The sequence below is a fragment of the Lepisma saccharinum genome, chromosome 7, assembly GCF_977018435.1.
Source record: "Lepisma saccharinum chromosome 7, izLepSacc3.1, whole genome shotgun sequence".
NCBI lineage: Eukaryota > Metazoa > Arthropoda > Insecta > Zygentoma > Lepismatidae > Lepisma > Lepisma saccharinum.
The window spans coordinates 23,938,504-23,957,701 of record NC_139235.1 but is presented as its reverse complement, the minus strand read 5'-3'; the positions used below and the strand labels follow the sequence as shown (position 1 = coordinate 23,957,701).

Sequence of the window (19,198 nt, the reverse complement as noted above, 5' to 3'; positions counted from 1 at the left end):
GTGAGTGTCCATTCATCAATTTATTCGTATCATCATCACTCATCACCATCTTCGTAAATTAGCCAAAAGTGGCACAAACAGCTAAGTAAAATAAAGCAAATCAATCAAGCAATGAATGAATCAATCATTAAATTAAAAGAGCCTCGCAATTATTTCCTTATGAGACAACACGATTAGCAATAACGCTAGCACAGATAGGAATAATTTTCAAATAAATTGTATTAACCCAGGTTCGAGTCGTGGTCGAGCCTGCATTTTTCGCTGAAAATTTCTACATTTCAGTCTGCGTGTTCTAAACGAGGCAGCAAACGCATCATGCTTACATTTGTTCGTTCGTGGATTTCCTCTATCTCACATGTTCCTTGCAATTGTTGATATTGCATGATACACGAAACACTCCGTGGTGATGTGGTTAGCACAGCTCGCTACGGTGCCAGGTGTCTCGGGTTTAAATCCGGTCTAGACATTGGTGTCAATTGTTATTTCATCATATCATCCTCATCCTCGCGATTAGCCAAAGGTGGCAGAAAAGCGAATTAAAATAAACCAAATCAATCAATCAATTATGGAGATATTTTAGAATGAGTAATCTTGAATTTCAGTCTGCCCATTATTTGTCTTGGTCAGTTTATAAATACTGTCAATGCTTCTTACAACATCGCAAGTACCATTAATGTTTTGGATTTTGCTCAGGGAAGACTACCAAGTTGTTGTTTTTAAGTCGTCTCTCTTAACGAGGAACGCTAGTGGCAACCCTGCCACGCGCCCCTGCTAGTTATGTCAGAGCAAGCGTTTGCTGTGTTGGGTTGCATACGTACAGGATAGACTTTAAGCGCTTATAGTGCAGAAACTAAGCACTTTCAAGGTAAACTTTATAGGGAAAAGTTACTTGTTTTTATGATATCTACCAGCACCCAAGCGTTGTTGAAAGAGTTTTGCGACACCCTGTATATATATGCAAAAAAGAGGTTGGCAGAGTTATTTCACAAAAGGTCAACCATACGACAGGAGAATCACAGAATCGTTTGTTATTTATATTTAAAATTTAATTTAAATGAAATTGTCAGGCATTATATCATTTACACATAACAAGATAAAATAAGTCAACTCTCAATTCTGCAAACCTTTCATGGTTCCCTGGAAAAGGGTTGTTCTTTCGAAGGGGATGTTATTGGAAGTTGGACAAGTTTTGAACCACTCCCAACCTCTACATGCACAAACTGCATCAAAATTGCACTTGGGCCATTTTTTAACAGCTCTAGTGGTAAAATTATATGCTTTATTAATTAAATTAATAATTTATTTCAGTACATAGAAATATTGTGCTTCAAATGATACCACATGGGTGGAGATGTCAAAATTTTTGAAAAACCGGAGAGCGAATGCATCAATCTGCTTATAACCGTTGCGCATTGGAAATTTATAAGTTCTTCACAGATAAAACTTGATAATTTTAACAGTGAACATCATCCTGATTACAATGATACCCCACAAATGCAATTACGACCACTGATTGCCATCAAAAATTTTTGAAAGACTGGATCCTGCATAGGTCTAACATCGCACCATGACACGTAACACATGGCTAGTATTTTGTCAGGACCTTGCATGCTTTGGCCGGATTCATGATTGATTTTATTGGTGTTTTAAGTCCACTTTATGCACAGTAAGGCTAATTGGGACTGGACCTACAGTTTAAAGTGGAATGCAAAATACTATGTGCCTCCACCGTGTAGGTTTAGCCGGAGACCAAAGCCTGATGGTCAAGTAAATGTAGTCAGAGATAGTGGCCACACAACTGACAATGTGTAGTACAGTGCTTGCAAAGAGAATCACAATACAGCAACCAAAATATGCTCAACAAACATATTTTTTGGACAATTTCCTTCAAATTTTCGACATTTTTATTTTTTTTTCTCCTCACTCTACCCAGGTTGTTGCCTCATGAGGAACACAAACTTAGTGCAAAATTCTCTGCATGTTATTGTTATTTTTAAACATAAACAGGTACAATTCCTATAATCGTGTTTTGTAAAGTAACCCATTGAAGTATATCAATTGAATATTGTGATCCTTCAAGTAACAATTGCAATTTTACGTCAGTACTTTATCGGTTTCTACAGAAAAAATTATATTGGTCCACACTTACTGTACTTTAACATGTGGTTTGTACTCATTGTGGGAGATATCCTGTTAGAATGTATCTGCTCATAGGAAGTAGCAATGATTCAGTACACATCATATGTGTGGACATCCACAGGATTTTTTTTACTCAGGGGAGGCAAGCAAGGCATTTTCCCACTAAAACAGTGAGTGTAGTCAGTTTTTTCAAAGAAACACTCCTTTGATTTGATGCTATTGCATTTCTGCGACAACTTGTACAAACCTTGTATTTATCACTGTCTTATGAAAATTAATGTAAACAAAATTACTGCCCACCTAGTCCCCTTTATCGTTCCTGGAAGTACATGATTAAATGTAAGCCTTATTTTATTTTTAATTTGGGTGCATCAGCACTTAAGCTATTTTGCACCAGTCACATGATACGGGGTAAAGTCCCTTACCATAACTAAAATAATAACTGTAATGTCGTGTAACTAAAATATTTAAATATTCTGATTTCCGTTAAAAGCTGAGGCTGTAAAGGGACACTCAGCACACATAAGGACAAAAAAAACAGCACAACACACAGAATTATACTGGCCGTAGGGCAAGACTCCAGAGGCTTGATACTCTGCAAAATGCAGTCCTGGCTGTACTACATGGAAGGTCACCCCTTATGCCCCATGATTAAATGCATGTGAATAAAGGCACCAAATATTTGGCTGGACTTCGCAGGGTTCATTTAAGAGTTTGGTACAGGCTTTTGTATGTAATGTTAATAATTGGGGAAAGGGTTTTAAGGTTCAAAATTATGGTAGGGGAAAGGGAAAAAAGAATATGAAAATGTTTTCAAAATGGTGCTGTTAAAATGCCTTTATTCAATGCTCTCTTTTTCTGCACCTTCAGTATATAATGCGCGCGGACCTCATAGAGAACTGTGGTTCTGCTGATTCTGATTCTGCGATTTAGTTGAAGTTTTATGTTTTCCCTTACGAGTTTTGCAACATTGGTAAAAATTTACTATAGTTCAGACACATATAACTTCTTCGTTTCGTCAATTTTTGACATTCATACTTACCTATCTGCTTCGCGGAACATTCCTTAAGATGTATTGACTTTTTTTGATCAAAGTAATTGCAATTTTTCACATTACAAGTACTTCTTTCTCGTAGTCTTTCCGCTTGCCTCAGACACAATATGGCGCGTACACCTTCCTACATAATCTCGCATCGTGCTTGTCTTTTGTCGATTTTCATTCGTTATGCAGTGTTTCAACCTTCAGAACCCAAGAAATACCCGTGAACAAAGGTCATCTGTTGTATTTTTTTTTAAAACACTTTTTCGCATTTTTTTACAAAGGAAATTGTAATGTTTCGTGGCGCTATCCGTGAATGGTTTTTGGGGCTATCCGTCCCAGAATCGGTGGGCAATTTAAAGTAAAAAATTATTTTCATTTCAAATTTTTGAGTCCAAATTTCCCACAGATTCAGGGCTCCACCCCTGGGGTAATTGACCTACCGCCCCCAACCGCTACCGCGGCCCCGCCACACTCCGGCTACCCAGCTTTCTCTATAGAGTCCCTGTTAAAGGCATGTTCGAAATTGGCCGGAGTCACCTGCCCCCAAATTTACCTGAATTTCTACATGCATCCATGACAAGTCATATTAGGCAAACATAGTTAGGTTGCAAACATAGACGGTTCGAAACACTGGATACCCAATGAACATGAACAAAACACAATCACGACGCTTGATGATGTACGAAGGTGTACGCGCCAAAGGCTATTCTCCGTCGGAGCATGAATTTTTAACGAAGAACATGAATTTCCGCTATGATAGATTCCCAATCCACACAAAACACCTTCCCGATGTTAGACAATGCTACAGGAACTTATTACGGTAAGTAGTTTCTTGTGTAAAAATGAAGAAATCTGTCCGAACTATAGTAAATTAGTAACGCTACAATATCTGGGGAACTATTGGGGCTGTGATGATTATATCATTTTATAGCTCTCGTTCTGCTTTACAAAATGAGACTATAGGATTCTATGTAGCCGCTGAAGAAGAGTGAAAATAATTTATTTTTCTGTCTAATTGTTTGACAAAACATGAAAGAAAAGGAAGGTAAAAGGTGATGAAACATCAAAGAGGGGGTAAAAAGAAGATAAAAGTGCTAATCTCACAAAAAAGGTGCAACAAAGTGTGTTCATTTTACTTGATTTCATGTCCTAAAATACATATCTCAAACGAAAATGAAAACAGCTGTATTTTTGGAAAGGAGCTGCATCTTGGATTGGATTGGAATTTAAAATTTTGATGCGTCAGCACTAAGGCTATTTTGCACCCGTCACATTATACGGGGTCCAGCCCCTTATCGTTACACATAACAACTCTATCAATGCATAACTAAAATCAAAAAATATTAAAATCTTCTGACTTTCATTAAAAGCTGAGGCTGTAAAGGAGCACTCAGCACAAATAAGGACAAAACACAGGACAACACAAACAAAATTATACTGGCCATGGGGCCAGTCACCAGAGCCTCGTTAGTCTGCAGTCCAGGGTGTACTATGTGGAAGTGAGGTTGACTATTGGGTGCACTACGTGGAAGGAGCACCCCTTACACCCCAGGTGCTGCATCTTAAAATCCATTCCCCAGTAATAATAAAAAAAAAACTTCATATTTAGGTACCAATTACAAACTCATTACTGTTACCTTCAGTCATCAACTTACAAAGTCATTCTTGGACTCCATCGAACTTCGCAGCCAGCGAGTTTCCCCCAGAAGAACCTGTCGTTGAACTGCAGAAACAAGGCATGGACGTCTGGCGTCGGATCTACATACTCCCACTGTTCATCCACTATGGAACACTCCTTCGAGTTTCCTTTCGTACTGCTCTTCAGAGGCGTACTGATCCCATTCTGACTGCTTGAACCCTTTCCTGGTGGGGAACCCTCTTGGAACTGTTGTTGAAGTTGCAGGGCCAATGCAAAATCTTCATCATAATCCATTTCCTGTAATTAAGGTAAGAAAAACAGTAAATTTGATCTGAAAACATCTATGACTATTGAACACTGGATGAAAGGAGTAAACAAAGGTTTGTAGGACATAATGAAAAGTATTTTGAATTGATTGATTGAGTTTATTTTACTTCGCGTTTTGTGCCTCTTGGCTAATTTGCGAAGATGGGGATGAGTGATGAAATGGATGAAAATGGACATTCACAAACAACCATACCCGACCGGGATTCGAACCCGGGACCCTTGGCATCGCAGCATGATGTGCTAACCACTCGGCCACAGGGTCGGGCAAAAGTATTTTGAAGTTTCTTTTTGCTGTAATGCAGTTACTAATCAGTAGACCTCGGATTTTTTTTGTTTTTAACCTTTTTTTTTCTTTGCAGGTAAATAAGAAATAACAAGTTATATCAACGTTTCATTAAAAAATGCAACAACTGACGAAGTTTTATAGTGCCTAAAATAACCTATTTTGCTTGCTATAACCTATTTTACGTTTATGTGCTTAAATTAAACCTTTTTTAGGGTTTTTATATATTTCTTTAGGTTTTACATGATTTTTACATCTCTCAGAGCTATTTGCTCGGTTTAGTAATGAAACAATTCAATGACCGGCGTGTTTGAAACATGTTTTCTGTAGACCCCCACCCCACCCCACCCTTCCAAACCTATGATGTTTTTCAAAGCTCTAAGCAAAACAAAATGTCTGACTGCACACAGTGGCGGCGATTAGAGGGGACAGTCCCCTCCCCATACTTTTTGCACCCGCACTATGGACCTTATCTCCTAAGACAAAGTAAACTGTCCTAATTTAATATTTTTAAAACCTATTTTAGGATTTTTAGAACCTATTTTAAGATTTTTAGAGCCTATAATAGGAACCTAAAAATCCGAGGTCTACTAATCAGTAACAGCAACTGTTACTATTTTAGATAGCAAGTAACAAATTTGAATTACTTTCCTCTACAATTTAACAGTAACAAAAAAAGACAAAAGTTAATCTTCATATTCAGATATGTTACGATGAAATGTCTTACATGATGTAATTTTTTCAAGTAAAATATTTTATTTTGAATTTTCTTGCCTCATATTTCTATATGTAAGATATGACGTTCTTCATAATTTAACAGTATGTTTTTGCACAGGACCTGTAAAATCCAATTATGGCATTTTTTGCATTGTTTTGTCACATGCCATTTAACTTTGGCTGAGCTGACACCACTTAGAACCGATACCGATACCCTTACAGATTTCCAACAATACTAGAAAATTGTAACAATTAAAAGTTATTCAAATATTGATTAAAATTAGGGGGTGATTATACCACTCCGATTATAAGCATCAATTTACCAGAGTTTCCAAAAATTACAAGAGAAAATAAAAATAAAATCAATTAAAACAGCAAATTTGCAAATGTCCAGGATAATTAACACTCCGCAAAAGTGTTGTACAACATTTTTGCAGACCCTGCAAGCAAACAAAATGCCAGAAAAGTATTGCGGGTGTTCTTAATACATTGGCATCAGCTTAGCCCTAAATTTAATCTTAACTGAAATCACAGCCCAAGTTCAATTTGTTTTTATTGCGATTTCATCATTCTACGTATGCAACTTTTACATGGTTCGATTTTGATTTACGTCTGTTAACACATACTGTGGAGCAGTGGTGCCGATTGGGTTCCACAACCCAGGGGGATGAAGTGCCAAAACTGGGGGGCAAAGACAGTATATTTCCTTTTGTAGATTAGGTTTAGCATAGTGCGGGGGCAAAAGTGGCAAAAAGTAGAGGGGCAACTGCTCCCCCCCCCCCCTAATCGCCGCCACTGCTGTGTAGTATTAGCGATTACTTACTGCATGTTTCCGTGACACTGGTTTTTGACTTCCGTATACTCCTATACAATTCTGTACTTGTCAATAGCCATTCGTTTACTATCAAAATGTTCAAAAATTTTGTTTAATACATGCTTTCAGTTAGTTTAGGCAGATCAGGTTTAGTTGACTTAGCATTTTAATAATAACCCTAAATTAGGGTGACCAGACATCCTCTTTTATCCGGACATGTCCTCCTTTTTAGGTGTCTGTCCGGCGTCCGGGCGGATTTTTTAGAAATCGGTAAATGCCCTTCTTTTTGGAAAGACTACAGCATTGACCATAGCAAATGTGCTGCATACAGAATGCTTCATTTGGTGCACGTTAATTCGAGCAATGCTCACCTAGCATCTGGGAGCTCAATACGATCACTTTCCCGACTGAGTCATTAGTAGGGTGCGTATTTAAGGCACTAAAAACCTCTGAAATGGACAGTCAAATAGGCACCAAAATGATGAAAATAGGCACTTGAAAAGCACCATAAACTAACAAAAGGCACGAAAATAGGCACTTAAAAGGCACCCTAAAATTAAAAAAAGACATTAAAATAGGCAATGGATGTGAACGTATTTAAATTTTCTTCTTACAATGCACAGTTATACTGTACTAGCACTTCAGTTTATACATAAAGTGCGCTAGCGACTAACATACTATAATACTCTTTTGATCAAAATTCACATTTGCGGGGAATCGTCTATTAAAGTAATTCTCACAAAAAGAGCTTGTGCTAACAACTGCGAATTTGAACAAATGATGAATAAACAATTTACACCATTGTAACAAATAAATATTTAAAACAATGTTCCAATTCAGACCATCAAATCTGGCGAATTCCAGATTTCAGTCAGTACAACATCAACAAAGCCTTACATCTTTCAATACAGGGAAAGCAAAATGCACCTAAGAAAAAACTGAAGTATGCAAAAATTGCAGAATATCCATCTTTTGGCACGATTTAGCAAAATAGGCACTAACCATCAAAATAGGAATTTATAGGCACTATAAAAATGTGTTTTCGGAATAGAAACTCCATGAAACGAACTTTAAAGTTTAAACACGAAAGCCTTTGGTTTACTACAAAGGAATAAAAAAGGCAAATAGGCAAATTTCCGCACCCCAGTCATTAGTATTAAGTGCTGAGACTGCTGGAACGGATGTAGTCTGTGCAGTTCCTTTCCGGTTGATTGATTTGGTTTATTTTACTTCGCTTTTCTGCCACTTTTGGCTAATCGCGAAGATGACTATGAGTGATGATATGATGATTTTGATGAAGGACACACATGCATTGTGGCATGGTGTGCTAACCACTCCAACACAGAGGTCGGCCAGTTCCTTTTCGTGTTATACATATGCGATACAGAAATGTGTAGTGAGAATTTTGATTATTAAGTAATATTTACTTTCATGAAATAACGAAGCGAAAGATAATATCCAGTTTGAAAGGATGGAAGAAACGAATATGGGGTAAAGTGTAAGGTGGTTGCCACTTTCCCCTGCTGTTGAAAGAGTGCTAGAAATGTTTGTGGCATTGAAATCATATTTCTCTACCCAATCCAAACTACCTAAAAATTTAATTTGGCTTTTCGAAATAAGTTAAGCGAATCTTACTTGTTACATTTGCATTCACTTGTGGAGATATTTCAGTCTAATATCCAAAAAATAGAAAAGGAGTAAAATTCTGTGCTTCAAATTATATGTAGCCTATATTTGTTAAAAAAGACAGATTAGAAGATTGCTTTCTTTGCTTAAATGTCAGATGAAGTTCTTGAAAGAGATCTTCTGAAAAGCATCTTTAAGCAAAATGTTGGTAAGATTTTTGTATATTGATTAAATTATGAGTCATGGAAAATGTATAGCCATTTTTGGCGGTGTCCTCCTTTTTCGCCATGCTCTGTCCTCTTCTTTTAATGTATGTGTCTGGACACCCTACCCTAAATGCTTTCGTGGTTAAGTTAGATGGGTCAGGCTTAGTTCTCTTAGCATTAAAATAAGATCCTTAAATGCTTTCTACTACCATCGCAGTCCGCCAGGCACCTCTACCATCTTAATTTACCAATAACATTGGACTTTTTCGAAATGAAAACTGTGCTGATTAGTTTTGGGAAGGCTCCAAATTAAGGTAACAGTTCCGATTGTTTTATGCTTTCTTTAAATTCTCCTAGCAGAAAGACGAATTATCATAGAATTTCGGCAATCATTGTCACATGAAATTTGATCCTTTCTTAAAGTAATTAGCACTGTCTGGATTTCGAAAAAGTTATTTATATTGAGGAAAAAACTTAAAAATTACCTTACCCCCATGGACAAGGCAGTCTCCGTTGGTAGAAGCGACAGTAAGTGTTGTAGACTAGTGGGAATGAATAAAGAAGTCGTTTGGGCCCAAGTTTCTTTTGTTTTATTGTGATTTCCTCATGCTATGAATGCAATTTTAACATGGTTCGATTTTTATTTACTTCTGTTAACACCTACTGCAGAGTTTTAGCAATTACTTAAGATTTTGTTCAATATATGCTTTCGTAGTTAGGTTAGGCAGGTGAGGTTTGGTTCTCTTAGCATTAAAATAAATTAAAATAAAGTCCCTAAATACACAAAGGTTCGGATTTACTTCTACATTAATTCCCACTAGTCTATGAAACTTACAGTCGCTGGTAACAGTTAGATATAGTGAAAAAACATTTCTTCAAATTTATAGGAGAAAAGACGGGAAAGTACTTACAGAATTGAGTTCCTGTGGACTTCTGGAAGCTGGGAATAGTTTGTTTTTTTTTATTCGTGCAACTATTCGGCCGGTAAACATAGGCGTAGCTAGAACTTTATATTTGGGTGTGCACAATGAAAAAAAATGAGGTATTGTACCTTTTTAATAGCATGTTTTGCAACACAATCACTTGACTCTTTAACTGCACTGATGCTTGTAAAGGAATATAAATTCACTAAATGACAGTGTTGAAAATTTCTGAATATATGTAGTAGAAAAAAATCAAATTGCATAGAAATTACACACACACAAAATGTTCATAAATGTTACAAACAAATACATCAAAATACACGTCATCTATAACGAGAGACATCTGTCGAAAGGTACAATGTTCTTAAACCCATCAATAACTTCATTTACATCAATAGACAAGCTTTTTACTGTTCCACAAATAGCAATAGCAGGGCTTCCAATCTATCCAGCTTCTGAGTTGCTCTTAATTTAGTTTTAACTTGGGAAAGCTTGGAGAAAGCTCTCTCACGTGCAGCTTGCGACAGGTATAGAAGAAAGGTGCTGCAGTACAGAGTAGAATGCAGTAAATATTTTCTTTCTCCAATGAAATAAAAAATCTGAAATCTATAGACACCCATTTCACCAGCGATAATGTACACGTTTGTACAAATGACATTTTCAACTTCTTACAAACTGTCGCTTATTTTCTCTCTCATTGAAATATCTGTCTTTAATTCTCTTTGATAAAGCAGCCCATTAGGGTGTGCCTAGGCACACCCGGCACACCTCGTACCTTCACCTATGCCTGTAAAAAAGGTAAAGTGCTCCCCTGTGCATAGCACCACGCCATGAAGGCGTATAGGGGGTGTGGGGGTAACGCCCCACACTTTCTTGATCCGGTCGTGAGTGGGGGTGATGTGATCAGCATCACGCCCCTGACCGCCTTTACCCCCCAGGGTTTCCCCCAGGTACCCATGTTATTCGACGCTGGGTGGGCGCCGGGGCCGCTTCCATCGTTAGAAAAGTTCCCGGATTTGAACCGGCCGGGGATCGAACCCGGGACCTTTAGCATGGTAGTCAGACGCGTTACCGACTGAGCCACCGCGGCCACTAAATAATGTCATTTTCGACATTAATGTATCTCCGTCGCACGATAGCTCGTGCCACCATTAACGTCGACTACGTGAATGAAATGTTCCGTGCATTCGATTATGTAACCCCCTGTCAGTGTAGCAACCATGCGGTAGTTTTACAAGATGACGTGTGAGCGGGTTTTTCTTTCCCAATTTAATTTTCTGTTTGCCTAACCTGACTGAACCTAACCTAACCTTCCGTGAATGGTTTGTGGATCAATTTTAGCCTAAAAAACAATCATTTTTCGGTTAATAAGTGTTAGTGTATCAACCACGCGGTAGTTTTACTAGATCACGTGTGAGCAGTTTTTTTCCCCCAATTTAATTTTCTATGTTTGCCTAACCTAACTGAACCTAACCTAACCTTCCGTAAATGGTTTGTCGATCAATTATTGCACTTAAAAACCTTTTGTGAACATTTTGTGCGGCATTTTTCGGTTCATAAGTTTAGAAACACTGCATATCAGCTGACGATAGACAACGTAAGTCAAGATTTGCCCGGTAACGAAAGCGAATTAGCAACGACCAATTAATACTTGTAATGTGAAAAATAAGGTTTTTTTCAGTGAAAAAAACATAATTCCAAGTTGAAAAATGTTCCGCTATGCATATAAGGTAAGTACAAATGTAAATAATTCGGAAACAAACGAGTTAAATGTGTTTTCACTATATCTAACTAGTACCCAAAAAGGTACACTACATTATGCTATAACCAAATTTGGCACTTACGATGGACCAGTATCATTACAATTTGAAGTTATGGATTACATGTACATCTCTGTCGACATAAATTAATTATGCTACAATAATATACTTGCTACAACACAGAACAACTGAATAACAAAATGTATAATATTACAATGTTATCTGTAATATCTGCTTGAAGTATCACGCTACTTGCTTTTTATACACAAACTAAGGTTTAATTTGTATGAACTAGTATGAACCAATACAACTACAACTGATATGCCATGTCATAATTTTCTTAAAAAATCAGATCACTTTCACACATTTATTCACGCATATTTCCACATGAATTATAGTTGTTCCTGAAGAAAACCAAACCGAATTTTAAACAAATGTTGATTTTTTTCATAAATATACACGTATATTTTTATACATGCACATAAAGTCTGTAAAGTTAAACGTAATGTGTACTTACTGTTGTGAAGAGGACTGGCACTCGGACAATTTTTAATTCTATTTCTATTTAAATCAAATGACATGGTGTAATTTGTCCCTTATTCGTAGCATTATGAATTGTTACCATCAATTACATGGGATCGTTACAGAATATAAATACGTTATTTTAAGAAATTAGGACACGTTCAAATTTATCTACGGAAGGTTGATTATAATACAAAATACACATGACGTAAGACACCAAGGCAAACAGGTCCTTGTCGCACAACAGTTTTGCTACCTTGTGTTCTAACGTCAGACGAGGAATGCCCACGAGGTTAGGTTAGGTTCTATTAGCATAAACACAATGAAAAATTATTATTTAGTCTAACAGAACTAAACATAGCTATCCTAATCTAACAACGTAGCCTAAAATTAAAGAAACTCTCTAACGTGACGTCAGAACACAAGGTTGCTCAAGTGTTGTGCGATAAGTCAGACCCAAAGCAAAGGTTGAAACATTGTTGCCATGTTGTGTTGCTACACACTAACTCCAAAGTCCGTCGAATTTTCCCGTCCTGCCTGAGAGCGGGATACGGGAAACTCTGCACAGACCTTCCACTACTATAATTTCCCTTCTGCATGCACAATAACAGTAAAACCTCGTTAATCCAGACCCCGATAAGCCGAACTTCGCTTATTCCGGACAGGCAAAAGGCAAAAAGAAAAAAAAGCAGAATGCAAGGTTTTAAATGTGGCTAGAAGTCAACAAGAGAACTTCCCAAAGAAAAGGCAGTCAACCACTGATGAAATTCTGTTTCCCGCAGGCTTTGTACTGTACTCATGCATAGTGAATTTAGGCCTATGCCCTTTAAATACACCACAATGAACGTGTTTTGTTGCTATCGCTGGAGTTTTAATGCACTTTCTACTGTTCTTTTAGGTTATTTCAGTTAATCCGGACTATCGTTAACCCGGTCAACTTATCCCCCCATTAGTCCGGATTAACGAGGCTTTACTGTATTATAATATCCTTTCATCATTGTGGCAGGGTCAAGGAAGTTAACACCCTGCGAGCAGGCTGCAAAATTCTGGTGAGGTTCACCCCCACCAACAATCTTGGCATCAAAAATCCCCCCACCAAAAATTTCCGGGGGTAGAGTTTTTGTTATAACAAGCAAAAGATAAACAATTACTTTCAATTTTAAATATACTTTACTAAGAATAATATCGAAAGCTCACACAAAGTAGTGTGCTTGTGAATGTTCAATGCTTCTTTTCTCTCAAGAGATCATTAACAAATTTATATCAATATGCACAAGAAAAGTAAAACAAGAATTCAAGACAAAAATAACTATAAAATCTAATTGATTTATATTAACATAAAGCAATAACTAAATAAAAACGTCTACATAATAAAAACACTTCAACTATTTCATAATTTATTAACATCTTTAACCAGTGAGTAAAGGATTTAATTTGATACTTCATGATATCTGATATATACAAAAGTAACAAATTAATTCTTTCTATGTAATTAACAATAATAATAATATATTTTTAATTTAGTAATTTGTTTTTACTTTTAATAACATTATAAATGTGTATATCGTGTACTTTATGAATATGTTTGGGGGGAGCTTGTAGATTAAGACCTTTCTCCCCCCACCAGTCTTCAATGATTTCGCACCCTGCCTCCGGGACAGTGTCGGATCTATAAACCGCGAAACCCCGCAGTTGGGGGGAGGGGTCACGGGGATGAGCAAACCTTTAAGGGGTCCTTGTCATGCCCTTTACATACTCATATATGTGTATGTCAGTGGCGTGCGGTGACATTTAAACTAGGGTACGCAACATGGTCCAACCGAAATGAATTATGGGGGCCAGAACCCCCCCCCCCCTCCCTGGCCATCATGCTATTCAGAAAATAACTTTTTTCTACAATTTTATAATGGGAAATTTCTCATCCTTGTATCAATATCCAAATGTAACGAGGTAAAATATATGTATGATATTTTATATTCGCAAATATATTCTGATAGTAGCTACGTGGAGTCCAAAAATTCAACTTTGATTACTTCCTTCATGCAGTGCGATGAACATTGAACGGGAAGGAAATGGCACAATCATTTTCCGTCCTTTCAAATTTCATGCAATAAATTTGATAAATCTCAGTATCCTCTACTATTTCACAACATCTTTCGCAGAGGAAACCAACAAATAAGGCCAACAATAAAGTTTCACTGTTTTTCTACTCGGAGTTCCGACATTTCCGACACCGTCATTTGCGACACTAAGGCAAAAAATGGCTTTTTCCCGTCATAAGCGACACTGTTTGGATTTTCCTCTACGATTTCTAATTTGTTTACCAGAATTAGCGACATTTGCGTACGTGCAGTAGCAATAGCGTCTCTGAAGAAAGTATTTCCCAAAGCTCAGATCAGTGGTTGTAATTTTCACATTTACCAATGTTTGTGGTGAAAGGTGCAGGAGTTTGGACTGACAAACGATTTCAAAACAGACCCAGACGTGCGGCTGTGTATAAGAATGTGTTCAGCTCTGACTTACCTTCCTGTGGCTGACGTCGATGATGGATGACTGTGTGTGATGGAAGATGCGCCAAACCACGACATATTGAGAAAATTTTTGGATTATTTCGTTGAACAGTGGATGAACAACTCTGTTTTCAACATTTCCATGTGGAACTGCTCCCAACAGCGGCACAGGACTAACAAAGCAGTCGAGGGATGGAACCATAAGTTAATGTATTCCGCGAAAAGTCAAGTCCTAACGTGTACCAATTAGTGAAGACTTTAAGATTAGAAGCTGTGTACAACGACTACTTATGTGAGAGGAAGGCCTTGAATCTTAAAGGGAAACGTAGACGACGTCAGTACATTACATTAGATGAGAGAATACAAAGAGCGTTTGCCGACTATGAAATGCATAGAGGTCTTAAACTCTTTTTGAGGAGAATGGCGTACGTTCAGAAATTAGAATGAAAATAGTAAGGTGGTGGTTCAACTACAAGCAAAACGACGCATTCTACATTTCTACATTGACAAGGGATTGCAGTCTGCAGTCTAAACAATCCGTCATTGACAAAGGATAAATACATCCAGCTTTTAAACACCCAGCTTCCATGATGCTGCCAGTCCTAAGCCTGGATAAAGTGTGACGGGAAGCTATTTACACTTTGTGTCGCAGATGACGGTGTCGCAACTGTCATGGAATATATTTTCCATACAGTGTCGCATATGACGGCAGAAATGCTAGTGTCGCATACGACGGTGTCGCAAAAGTCGTGGATTCTTTCTACTCAGTCAATCACTCTGTAAAGATATTTTTTCTTCTCAAAAATCAAAATGCCTAATATACTGCTTACCATCCTTCACAACTCCTGCCTGAAACAATTTTTCCAAATCAGGAACAGACCTTCCATTTCGGATTGTTTACACTTTTTTCGTAAATTCCGAAAATCCCTTCTCCAGTATGTCATCAATAACTCCCGGTCCCCCTATTTTATCACTTCACAGCACCGACAAACAATAGAGATTCTGTAATGTAAATACATGTAATATGAACGAAACACTCGCTGCAAATTTCACACGACAGAAGAAAGCAAAAGTCAACCTCCCACAGTACGTTGTGTCCGGTCCCGCTATGCCCGAAAACCACGCGTTCTTGTGGACGAATGAATCGGAGTTGCCAGTCGACAAAGTATTTTGTAGAAGGGAGATAATTAAGGACAAGTAGAAAATACGTCAGCATACATCCCAGAACACTTCAAAAGCTAAACTACCGTACATCACTTTGCAATGTCGGGCGGAAAGGAGGGGGGGGCTCATTCTAATCCCATTGTAAGCAATATGTGATAGTTTACGCGTATTAAATATGATCTTCCACCACTACATATTCTTGCCCTCCTGTCTGATTCCTGTATCACTTTTTATAATGTATTTTTATTGCAACCCAACAGTGATCTATCTACGCGTGGCTGCTAAATGCTAGTAAGCTAAGCATTCCAGAAAAAAATATGTTGACTACTGTCAACACTGCATACGCTGTCAAAATCTTGGGTACCCTCGATGCTTAGGCTGTGTCCGAAAGCTGCAAGACCATACTTGAAGCGAGCATACTTCGAGAGCATACTCGCAGTGCGGTCTTGAAGCCTGGAAGCGTAAAGCTTTCGAACTGCACTTCGACTGCAGCGCCAACACAAGTGAGGAATGCAACAAAAGTTGCTTCGAAACTAAAATTATCAAACATCGACTGTATGTGCCACTCTTGTTTTCCGTGAACAACACACACATGACTCGGCGTGCAGTTTATATAACACAGCACGTTATTAATTATAGAAATATGAAAGAATTTTGCTTTTTCAAATTAATTTTCACACATTCCGCAACATGGTTTACGATCGCGGGAAAAGAAATTGTTTTCTCACTTTTAAACACCTTCTCACTATAGAAGAAAGAAACCACGCATATATGAATAAAACCAATAAATAAAATTACATAGTATTTTAAAAACTTGTTTACTTACATTTCCACACAATGGAAGAACTACAACTACCAGCTGATTGACTTCAGACGTCCATTTTTTTAACAAATGAAAAGCAAGCACCGCTCGTGTGCTGCGTCCTCTGGTCTTGTACACTCGTTTGCTTGGCGCTTTCGAACTGCACTAGGTGACGTCACTTCCGTCAAGACTGTACTTCAAGTATGTACTTTGTACCTTTTGGACACAGCCTTAGAACCGGGAAAGAAGTGGGAGAGAGGGTAAGCGCGGGCAGACCCAAACACGTGGTCGAGGCTGATATGAGCCAATGGGGTTACCTTCCGAATTTCTAGGGTACCAAGCAGAAGAAACAGCGTCTTTCTGCGGAAATCGGCAGGAACGCGGATCGGCTGGGTGCCGAAGTCACAATCGGGGTCATTCGGGACTGCCTTCAGGAAGGCAGCAGCGTGTTCGTGCGGAAATCGGAATTTCTTGCAGTGGAACTGCTTTCGGAGCGATAATTGTTGAATTTTCATGTTCGGGGAAGACGAAAAAATGTTTATTTTTTCTTACTGTGTTGTGGGTACGCAGTGCGTATCTTGCGTATCCTGAATGCACGCCGCTGGTGTATGTTGGTTGATTTGGTATTTTAAGTCCACTTTATACACAGTAAGGCTAATCGGGACATACAGTTTACAAGGCGACGACGACACTGTGCCATCGGGAAGGCCCAAAATATGTGTATGTAAAACAATAAACATAGTAATTTGTCCAGAACCGAAGAGCAAAGAAGACCACCGAAATATTGTAAGTTGAAAGGGTTTGTTGTTCATTTTAAGTCAGCGAAGATGCAGTAGTTTTCGGTCAATAACTTTTGTTTAATTCACCAAGCACCATACCACTAACTGAACATTAATTTATTTCTAACCACAAGTGTTTCTTCCCTAGATCTGTGGTGTGGAACTAGGAGTAGAGATTCTACTGTACTGTACATACATGAGAGGTGAGACGGGGTCTTACTACGCCGGCCCCTGCCTGTTGTCGGAGTGGTTAGCATATCGCGCTACGACGCCAGGGGTCCCGGGTTCGAATCCTGGTCTGGGCATGGATGTTTGTGAGTGTTCATTCATCAATTTCATCATACCATCGCTCATCCCCATCTTCACAAATCAGCCAAAAGTGGCACAAAAAGGCGAAGTAAAATAAAGCAAATCAATCAATCAATCAATCTTACTACATAGAAGTCCAACAAGGCGGAGCAAGGGACGATAATCCCGTAGATAGAACGAAATTATTACTTACTTTGGGAGCCTCATCAAACTTGATTTGCTTACCTAACACTACTTACTGCATACCCAATCCAACGTATGACGAACTGATAGCAAAAGCAGAGAAATTACAGAAATATTATGAAACAGTGAGGTATTGATCCATCATTACCAGCTGTTTGCTGTCTCTTTATACCAGGGGGGATTCCTGCATGTAGGAATTATATTTCAATTTTTCTACTTGTTTAGGAGTTTAATGGGCATTATTAAATTATGAGCGCAATATGCGTACATTTCACTCGCTTGCTCATGGCTTGTTCCATCTGCCGCCCAAAGACAGTGATGTGCGTCTACGCGTAAACAACGATAGTCTACATTCTACACGTAGACTATTTTATACAGGTAGATTGGGTAATCTATGTAAACAACATGACGAAAGGTGATAACTTAACAAAGGGCGCCGTAGAATGAAAAGAAAATTATACTGCCTATCAGTTGCTGATGTGTGAAGAGAACTTTTCATACTCTTTCTTCCAAATTCGAACAATTTCTCACCTAGGAAGAAACCTAATATAGGAAATATTATAGTGTTTAATGGGAAAAAAACACTCTTGCCTCACGACTGCCATCTGTTGTTCTTTTTTGCACACTATTTATCTTCTTCCATAGTTGATGATAGAAGAGAAGAGAAATTTTGTTGTAAATAGGATTATTTTCATTTCGTTAGGAACAAATATAGTTGAAAATGTAACTTTCCTTTCATGAAAGCCTTGAAAATTAATTTTAATGCACTTTAGATAGTCTGCGTAGTCTATGTAAACTACAACCCAATGTAATCTACGCGTAGATTACGTGTAGACAACGCACGTAGACGTAAACTTATAGTCTACGGCACATCACTGCCCAAAGACAACAGTTGTCCCTGCTGCTGAGGAACCTCGATCTTCCATATACAGCGGGATGGGCGAGGGGTGTGGAAGAGAGGGAGACGGGATTGCTGGGTTAAATGGCCAGCGAGGAAGCATCGAGGGTTTCCTCATTCAGTGATGCCAACCCAAGCATTATTGTTTTAAACCTAGCATAATTTGAACTTCACTGGCACCCAGCACCCTGTGTCTGGCAAAGCGCTCTAAACGCGCGTCTTTGGGAGACAGAAAAAATTAATTCAAAGGAAGATACTTTGAGGAAAGATATTTTATATCTCATTTGTACTTCTCTAGCGGGCTTGTTTCAAACAAGAGAAAGTATGCCGACTAAAGGACTAGCTTTTACAATCACATCCCGGTCCATCCTCTTGTTTTAATCTTTTCTTTATACTCCCCGATTAGGAAATGAACATTTTATGAAAGGAAATCGGTAGAAAGTGGGAGGTCACAAATAAAACGTACGGCTGCCGTTCCCAATCATCAAATTTTCTCCAACTTTTTCAAGCACACTCTACATTGTAATTGATTTGATGGGCGAAATTCTCAATGTT

At 38.2% G+C, this 19,198-nt stretch overlaps 1 protein-coding gene across 1 annotated transcript in view; it reads right to left on the bottom strand.

The window, feature by feature from the left end:
• Nucleotides 1–12,211, bottom strand: part of mh (DNA-dependent metalloprotease SPRTN) — a 37,599-nt gene extending 25,388 nt beyond the window's left edge. Inside the window, exons 1-2 of the mRNA XM_083125101.1 lie at nt 11,994–12,211; nt 4,837–5,117 (exon numbers count right to left, since the gene is read on the bottom strand). Of these exons, the coding sequence (XP_082981227.1) occupies nt 4,837–5,114 (278 nt within the window). The 5' untranslated portion in view covers nt 5,115–5,117; nt 11,994–12,211. The remainder of the gene's footprint in view (nt 1–4,836; nt 5,118–11,993) is intronic.
• Between the last annotated feature and the right edge of the window lie 6,987 nt (nt 12,212–19,198).